The 9387-nt window shown below is 45.5% G+C and overlaps 1 protein-coding gene across 1 annotated transcript in view; it reads left to right on the top strand.

The window, feature by feature from the left end:
* Positions 1 to 9277, top strand: part of LOC109922626 (SLAM family member 8-like) — a 21454-nt gene extending 12177 nt beyond the window's left edge. The window contains exons 4-6 of the mRNA XM_048620828.1: positions 3844 to 3978; positions 4166 to 4221; positions 7018 to 9277. Coding sequence (XP_048476785.1) covers positions 3844 to 3978; positions 4166 to 4221; positions 7018 to 7086 — 260 coding nt within the window. The 3' untranslated portion in view covers positions 7087 to 9277. The remainder of the gene's footprint in view (positions 1 to 3843; positions 3979 to 4165; positions 4222 to 7017) is intronic.
* Positions 9278 to 9387: the final 110 nt, after the last annotated feature.

Genomic DNA, 9387 nt, shown 5'->3' with positions numbered 1-9387 from the left:
CCAACAGGTCAGTGTGTATCCTAAACCCCACACCAACAGGTCAGTGTCTATCCTAAACCCCACACCAACAGGTCAGTGTCTATCCTAAACCCCACACCAACAGGTCAGTGTCTATCCTAAACTCCACGGAGACATGCTTGAGGAGAGATCAGCAGAAATAACGTGTGAGAGAACTGCTTACATTACAGGGAGAGATGATCAGACCAGTGCATTCCCTGGATATTAAAATGTTCTTGTCTGACCTGGTCAGCCTTCACTCTATTGAGTGGTGCAGAGAGAGTAGGTCGAGAAAACTTGTTGCAGAGACTCGGACGAGGTAACATAGTTTAAATATGAGAGCGTGACCTCTCAGAAAGGAAATTGGGAAATATTTCTGCCGATGACAAACACCATTTAATGCTTCATCAACTGTTCATTTGAAGCCTGATGTTGGTAGATTTTGGAAAACAATACTATGGAAGGATATGAAGCCAAGTGGCAGATTAATTTAGCTCACCCATCAGCCATGAACTCATTGAGTGTGTTCAGTACTCCTTGTGACCAGAACCCTTCTTGTTCATGTAGTCATCCTGATGCCTTTTAAATGTTGCCATTGTACCAGCCTCCACTACCACCTCTGGCAGCTTTTTCCATACACGCACCACCCACTGCGTGAAAAAGTTACCCCTCAGGTCCTTATTAAATCTTTCCCCTCTCACCTTAAACCTATTCCCTCTAGACTTGGACTCCCCCAGCCTAGGACTATGGCTATTTACCCTATCCATGTCCCTCATGATTTTATACACCTCCAGAACCTATTCAGCCTCTCCTTTTAACTCAATAACTTCAGCCCTGGCAACATACTTATAAATCTTTTCCTCTCAAATTTAACAACGTTTTTTCTATCGAATGGCAACCAGAATTGTACACAGTATTCTAAAAGTGGCCTTATCAATGTCCTGTACAACTATAACATGACCCTCCCAACTCCTATATTCAATGCTCTGACCAATGTATTCAATGCTCTGACCAATGAAGGCAAGCATTCCAAATGTCTCCTTCACTATCCTGTCTACTTGCGACTCCACTTTCAAGGAACTCTGCACCTGCACTCTAAGGTCTCTTTGTTCAGCAACACTCCCCAGGACGTTATCATTAACTGTATAAGTCCAAACTCCATCTGCCATTCCTCAGCCCATTGGCCCATCTGATCAAGGTCCTGTTGTGCTCTGAGATAATCTTCTTCACTGTCCACCTATTTTGGTGCCATCTGCAAATTTACGAACCATACCATGTATATTCACATCCAAATCATTTATATAAATGACGAAAAGCAATGGACCCAGCACTGATCCTTTGGTCCATCATTGGTGCACCATTGGTCACAGGCCTCCAGTCTGAAAAGCAGCCCTCCCTCACCACTACTCTCCGTCATCTACCTTCAAGCCAAAATTTGTATCCAATTGGCTAGCTACACCTATAATCCATTTGATCTAACCTTACTAACCAGTCTACCATATGGAACCTTGTTGAGCACTTTGCTGAAGTCTGTATAGATATTGTCCACCCCTCTGCCTTCTGTAATTTTCTTCATCACCTCTTCAAAAAACTCCATCAAGTTAGTGAGACACGATTTCTCACACACAAAGCCATGTTGACTATCCCTAATGAGTCCTTGCCTTTCCAAAGACATGTAAATCCTGTCCCTCAGAATCAACTTGCCCACCACCGATGTCAGGCTCACCGGTCAATAATTCCCTGGCTTTTCCTTACAGCCTTTCTGAAATAATAGGACTACATTAGTCAACCTCCAGTCTTCAGACACCTCACCCATGGCTGTTGATGATAGAAAAATCTCAGCAAGGGGCCCTGCAATCTCTTGCCTAGCTTCCTACAAAGTTCTGGGAAACATCCGATCAGGTCCCAGGAATAATCTACCTTTATGCATCTTAAAACGTCCAGCACCTTTTTGCTTGTAATATGAACTCTTCAAGACATCACTATTTATTTCCCCAAGTTCCCTCGCTTCCATTTCCTTCTCCACAGTAAATATTGACATGAAGTACGTGTTTAGTATCTCGCCCATCTCCTGTGGTTCCACACATAGATGGCCACGTTGATCTTTAAGGTGCCCCATTCTCTCCCTAGTTACTGTTTTATCCTCAGTGTATTTATAGAGTCTCTTGGATTCTCCATAACTCTATGTACCAAAGCTATCTCAAATCCCCTTTTTGCCCTCCTGATTTCCCTCAGCTGCAACATGACTTGCCAATTTTTATACTCATTGCTTTGATCGATGAAGGCAAGCATGTCATATGCACTCTTGACTACTTTATCCACTTGTGTTGCCACTTTCAGGGAACTACCTCTTGATCCCTCTGAATGTTGATGCTACTAAGAGTTCTACCATTTACTGTATAGTTCCCTTCTGCATTAGATTTTCCAAAATGCATCACCTTGCTTTTGTCTGGATTAAACTCCATGTGCCATTTCTCCGCCCAAGTCTCTAGACTATCTATACCCTGCTTCATCCTCTGTCCCTCCTCTTCAGTATCTGCAGGTCCCACAGTCTTTGTGTCATCTGCAAACATGTATATATTACAAACAACAGGGATCCCATCAGTAATCCCTGAGGAACACCAGTGGTCACAGATCTCCAATCTGAAAAACACCCTTCCACCACTACTCTGTGTCTTCTAAACCAATTCGGTCTCCATCTTATGGATCCTGTCTTGCATCAGCCTCTGTGAGGGGCCTTATCAAAGGCCTTGCAAAAGTCCATATAAACGATATGTTCATCATGCTGACCTCCCCAATCAGCCTTCTCACTTCCTCAAAAAATCTCAATCAAGTTTGTGAGACACAACTTCTCCCACACAAAACTGTTCTTCCTGTCACTATTAAGTCCATATTTTTCCAAATGTGAATAAATCCTATCCCTAAGAATCTTCTTCAACAATTGCCTACCACCGACGTACGCCTCACTGGAGTGGAATTTCCTGAATTATCCCTGTTGCCCTCCTTAAGCAAAAGAACAACGTTAGCTATCCTGCAGTCCTCTGGGACCTCACCTGTGACTACAGAGGATACCAAGATTTCGAACAAGGCCCCAGAAATCTTCTCACCTTCCTCTGTCAACATTCTGGGATAGATTCTGTCAGGCCCTGGGGTTTTGTATACCTTAATGCTTTTCAAGCACCAAACACCTTTTTTATACTGACATGCTCCATAATATCAACACATCCATCCCGAGTCTCACTGTCCACCATGTCCTTCTCCCTTGTGAATACTGATGTAAAGTATTCATTAAGGACCACATCCACTTCCTCCAGCTCCACACATAAATTCCCTCCTTCCTCCTTGAGTTGACCTCAAGCCTGTTTGCCAACAACATGTCATGGCTCCTTTTAGCCCTCCTTGTTTGAGGTCTTTCCTACTGTCTTTGTATTCTTCAAGGGCTCTGTCTGTCTGTCTGTCTAACTAAGGGATATGGAGACCAGATCTACATATAGTGCTCCAAGGTCTAATGGAGAGATATAACGCTCCATGTTTGTTCAACCAAGGTTCAGTTCTAGTTCATCATAACCTTTCTGGTTTTCAACTCATTTGTGTAGAGATGCTCCCTAGTTCCTGACTTGCTCCTTGCTTTGCTCTGGGTTACCTGTGTAACTGTTTGTAGTGATCTGTAACCCTGCAATGAACAACTCCCCACCTGGTGATCCCTCTGCCCTTGTTCCCCATTTCAGCTTTTTATTCCCTTCGCAATCTAACAGCTGTTCATTTCTGCGACATACCTCCTATCTGCTGCATTCAGCGATTTGAAATGTGTTTGGTAACTGTTTTGTTCTGTTGCTTGACTTGCAGGTTCTTCGTCTTTGGAAAATGGAAACATTATTTTGATCATCGTTATCTCCATCATCTTATTCTGTTTGCTTGTTATACTTGCTATTGTTATCTACTGGAAGTTACTTCACAAGTTAGGAAGTGGAAACATGGAAGGTAATTAGTAAATCTTCATCTCAAATAAATGGTCACAGGACATTCAAGTCTGTCATTGTCTCCAGTCAGTGACCCACAATGTCATATTCGCATAAAACTTCATGCTATTAACATGCGGGTCTTCAGACTGCACTTGGCATCATTTACTCACTCACTGATCTCTGTCTCTCTCTCTTTCTCATTTCAGAAAGTATGGTGTTTGATCACCATCTCACACGAGTCCCCACAGTCCCCAACAACTACGTGAGTAATCACCTGGTCGTTTACAATTCTCCTGCCCACACTAAGACACAGCAAGATCCCGTACTCTGCTGCTGGGGTGGCTAATGATCATACCCAGCGTTGAGAAAATGATTTAATTGTGTCCTGAGTCAACTCAGAGTTCTTCCTGTTTAAAGTCCGGATATTATTCTAGTTTCTGGAGCAGTTGGGACTTGAACCCAGGCTGACTTGGCTCAGAAGTTGGCACACTAACCTCTGCATCGCAAGAACCCTCTGTTTCAAGTCTACTGCTATCAATCTGCCCACGGCCAATAATTAGCTAAATTAGAAAGAATTCCCTTGATGAATGCAGTAGTGGTGTCCCTATCTCTGAGCCAGGAGGCTGGGTTCAAGCCCCACCTGCTCCAGAAGTGTATCTAACATCCCCCAAACTGATTGATTAGAAAATGTCTCAAAGTGAACATTTAATGTGCAACTGCAATTCATTTCAGTTGTTCTCCATCCAACGTGTCCCGGGGCAGCACGGTGGCTCAGTGGTTAGCACTGCTGTCTCACAGTGCCGGGGACCTGGGTTCGATTCCACCCTTGGGCGACTGTCTGTGTGGGAGTTTGCACATTCTCCCTGTGTCTGTGTGGGTTTCCTCTGGGAGCTCCGGTTTCCTCCCACAGTCCAAAGGTGTGCAGGTTAGGGTGAGTTGGCCATGCTAAATTGTCCCATAGTGCCCAGGGATGTGCAGGTTAGGGTGGGTTGGCCATGCTAAATTGTCCCATAGTGCCCAGGGATGTGCAGGTTAGGGTGGGTTGGCCGTGCTAAATTGTCCCATAGTGCCCAGGGATGTGCAGGTTAGGGTGGGTCTGGGTGGATGATCTTCAGAGGGACAGCATGGACTCGATGGGCCAAATGGCCTTCTTCCATGCTGTAGAGACTCAATGTCTCACTTGGATTGCGCCTCAATAAATTGCAATAGAACATAGAACAGTACAGCACAGGAACAGGCCCTTCGACCCACAATGTTATGCCGACCATGATGCCAGATTAAACTAATACTTTCTGCCTGCCCTTGGCCCATATCCCTCCGTGCCTTGCATATGTATGTACTTGTCTAAAAGCCCCTTAAACGCCCCTATCATATCTGCTCCCACTACCACTGCTGGCTGCATGTTCCAGACTCCTACCACTTTCTGTATAAAAAAAACTTACCCTCACATACCTTTTGAACTTCCCCCCTCTCACTTTAAATGCATGCCCCTAGTATTAGACATTTCTGAGAGTCCTAGTTCAGGATTCTCTTAGGCTTAACATGCAGGTTAATTTGGCAGTTAGGAAGGCAAATGCAATGTTAGTGTTCATTTCACATGGGCTAGAATACAAAAGCAGAGATGAACTGCTGAGACTACATAAGGCTCTGGTCAGACCGCATCTGGAATATTGTGAGCAGTTTTGGGTCCCGTATCTAAGGAAGGATGTGCTGGTGTTGGAGGGGGTCCAGAGAAGATTTGTAAGAATGATCCCGGAACGAAGGGCTTGTTGTATGATGGAGGGTTGAGGACTCTGGGTGTAAACTCGATGGAGTTTAGAAGATGAGAGGGCAATCTGATTGAAACTTACAAAATACTGAGAGGCCTGGATAGAGTGGACGTGGAGAAGATGTTTCCACTAGTAGGAGAGACTAGGACCTGAGGGCACAGCCTCAGAGTGAAGGGATAACGGTGAGATTTGGAGGAATTTCTTCATCCAGAGGGTGGTGAATCTGTGCAACTCATTGCCACAGAAGGCTGTGGAGGGCAAGTCATTGAGTGTATTTAAGACAGTTAGTTAGGTTCTCAATTGATAAGGGGATCAACAGTTACAGGGAGAAGGCAGGACGATGGGCTTGAGAAATATATCAGCCACGATTGAATGATGGTGCAGACTTGATGAGCTGAAAGGCCTGATTCTGATCCTGTGCCATTTGATCTCTGCATACTGAGATTCAACCTGTGGTCATGTACCATCAGGGGAGTTGAATTCTTGCTGTGGGCTGATACAGACCCCAGGAAAAGTTCATGCTGCCACTCTGTGTCCCCTCAGACTGGGCCCACTACTGGGACGTGTGTTGAATTTTCTGCTGATGCAGCCTTGCACCAGTCTCTCTCTCTCTCTCTCTCTTTAGTTGCGAATATTTATGTTTTCCCATTAACAGTGCTTAGGTTGCAGCCTGTTCCTTCAGATGCTTGCTGTTGGTGCATTCTCTGAGTTCTTGCTGCTTCCCCATCTCTTTCAATTTTCATAACACTTTCCCTACCCAAGGTCAATTGATTTCTTCCTGTTGCTAACCCTGTACACTGCTATAACCCTTCAGGGTAAGTGCAGGTTTTTCCATTCCACAGTTCAGTGCCTAGCTGTAGCTGAGTTTTCCCTTTGGGCATTTTCCCTGACCTCTGGGTATGGATTGAAGGGCTGAGCAGAGGTTTACCATCTTCAGGCTCTTACCTCCTGACTGTGGTTCTGTGCATCTCCCCACCACTGTGTAGCATTGTGAGGCCTACACTCTTGTGAGTGAACAGGAACGGACTTTATTCAACATAATGATGCACAGAGGAAGGTAGTGTTTGGGGTGAGCTGCAGGAAGGCGGTTGATGTCAGATTGTCCTGAACTTTGACAGATTTTCCACCTCTAACGTGGTTATGGCAGAGGGAGTGAAGTGGGGCATTACAGAGGCACCAGTAGATCACCGTAGCCCGAGGCAAGAAGTTCAGCTCCGAGTCAGAAATAGGATGGAGGCGGTCACAGCCACAAATAGTGTTTTTGACCTCCCATTCTTCGAAATTTGCAGGAAAACAACACCAGTCCAGAGTCACCTTGCACAGTTTACGCGGTGGTGCAGCGCACGGACAGAACGTGAAAGGCAGAAGCAGAGTTAAATCCAGCAGGACAGCAAAGACCACTGCTGCCTTGGCACTGCAAAGAGGGGCTGGACAGTCGAAGGGAAACATTCCCCTCTCACCGTGGTCAAGACCAAACCTGGGCCCATGTCTCAGCTCATACTTTGTGCTTCTCACACAGTTTATCTCCATTGGTTCAACCTAATATCCTTTTTATGATCCATGCTGCTGAAAAATGTATTTATAGTACATCACATCAGATCATACACATACTCACACGCACACACGCTCTCACACACACTCACACTCTCACATTCTCACATACGCACACACACACACTCTCTCTCACATATGCACACACATGCATACACACACACTGTCACATACGCACACTCACACACACACATACACACACTGACACACACACTCACACAAACACACACATACATACATACACGCACAATCTCACATACGCACACACACATACGTACACACACTCATACGCACACACACTCTCTCTGACACAAACACACACGCACTCACATGTACACACACTCACAGACACACATACACACTCAGACACATACAGACACACACACACTCTCTCTCACACACATACTCACACGTACACACACTTACATACACACTCATAGACATACAGACTCACACACACACTCAGAAACACACTCTCACAGACACATACACTCATACGCACACACTCAGACACACACACTCACATGTATACACACACGCACACACTTTCACACACACTCACATTTACACACACTCACAGACATACATACACACTCACAGACACATTTACACTCACAGAAAAACACTCTCACAGAGACATACAGAGACACACACTCAGACAAATTCTCAAGACACACACACCCACATGCATGCGCATGCACACACAAGCAGCACACACCCATACATGCAGACACACACATACATGAGGTTTCGAATGCCCACCCGACCTCCTGCACTGTTAGAGGCACAGCGAGGTTGGATTGGTACCAGGTATTGATATTTCTCAGGGTAGGGTGAAGAGGAACATCAGCCCCTAGACTGGCAACTGGACTCATCCTGCTGTTCTGCAGTAGGAGAGGGGCACATTTCATGTGAGCTTGAAAAAGGACAGCTGTCCCGTCATCCACTTCACAGTGTGTCTTTCAGAGCGTCCTAATACAGGCAGCGAATGTGTGCAGAGCAAGATCCCACCGTGCAATGTGATCGTAGCTGTGAATCTGTAAGGACAGCTGTCCAGTGAGACAGAGAGAGAATACCACTGTTTAACATCTCGCTGTAATCGGACACAGGGATTCTACAACTCGCCAAGTTGCAGCCAAACTACCACGAGCGCTATGGGAATGCCACAGGGACCTACCTGGGCTCAGAACAACATTCGTCCAGGACACAGCAAAAGTCATTGACGCCTGATTGGGAGAATATCAGTTCGGAACAGACCAGAACAAATGATTGAAATCTCAGGTACGAGAGGAGCTGTTACCAGATTGCAAACACCACTGTGAAACATGACCTTAGTTTTCGCAGGTCATGGAGTAAAAGGCCACCTTGGATTGCCAGCTAAAGCTGATTGAAACAAAGGAGAAGCTGCCAGGGCATCTTGAACCATCCACCCAGAACTCCTGCAAGACAGAGAAATGACAGAACAGCAAGCAATCGACTGTGATGTAACTGGGCAGCTGAAGGATAACCGCCTGCTGAACCAGGAGTCAGGAATCTTCCCTAAAACCAAAGGCCGGAAATCTAAAACAGGAACAGAAATCGCTGGAGAAACACAGCAGGTCTGGGCAGCTTTCATGGGGAGAGAGAGAGAAACAGATTCCCAGAACGATTCTGAAGAAGAGCCGCTAGACCTGAAAAGTTGACTCTGCTTTCTCTCTCTCTCCCTGCTGCCGGACCTGCTGAGTTTCTCCAGTGATTTCTGTTTTAGTAGGAGGAGTCTTCTCGGTCTCTCCCAATCTCAGCTACACGGGTCTGCCTGTCCAAAATACCAGCTATTTGCTACAGCAACAGGGAACCCAAACACTGGGCCTCAACAGAGCACCGTAGGTACTCATTGGGACTTCCTCAAATATATTACTTAGTCTTAATCTTGTTTCGGTTTTGTCATCTGTAAATTCTTTTAATAATGTAATCGCTTTATCTCCAATGAATATTGACTAAAAACCTGTTGGAACTAAAGCTCGGCTGTTGTTCAGTTTTAACTGGTATCAAACACGTGAAACAAAGGAACATGTGACGATAATCTACAGCACACACACACTCTCACACACACTCTCACACACACACAC

This window comes from Rhincodon typus, chromosome 48 (assembly GCF_021869965.1).
Source record: "Rhincodon typus isolate 14 chromosome 48, sRhiTyp1.1, whole genome shotgun sequence".
NCBI lineage: Eukaryota > Metazoa > Chordata > Chondrichthyes > Orectolobiformes > Rhincodontidae > Rhincodon > Rhincodon typus.
This window is presented reverse-complemented; position numbering and strand designations above follow the sequence as displayed.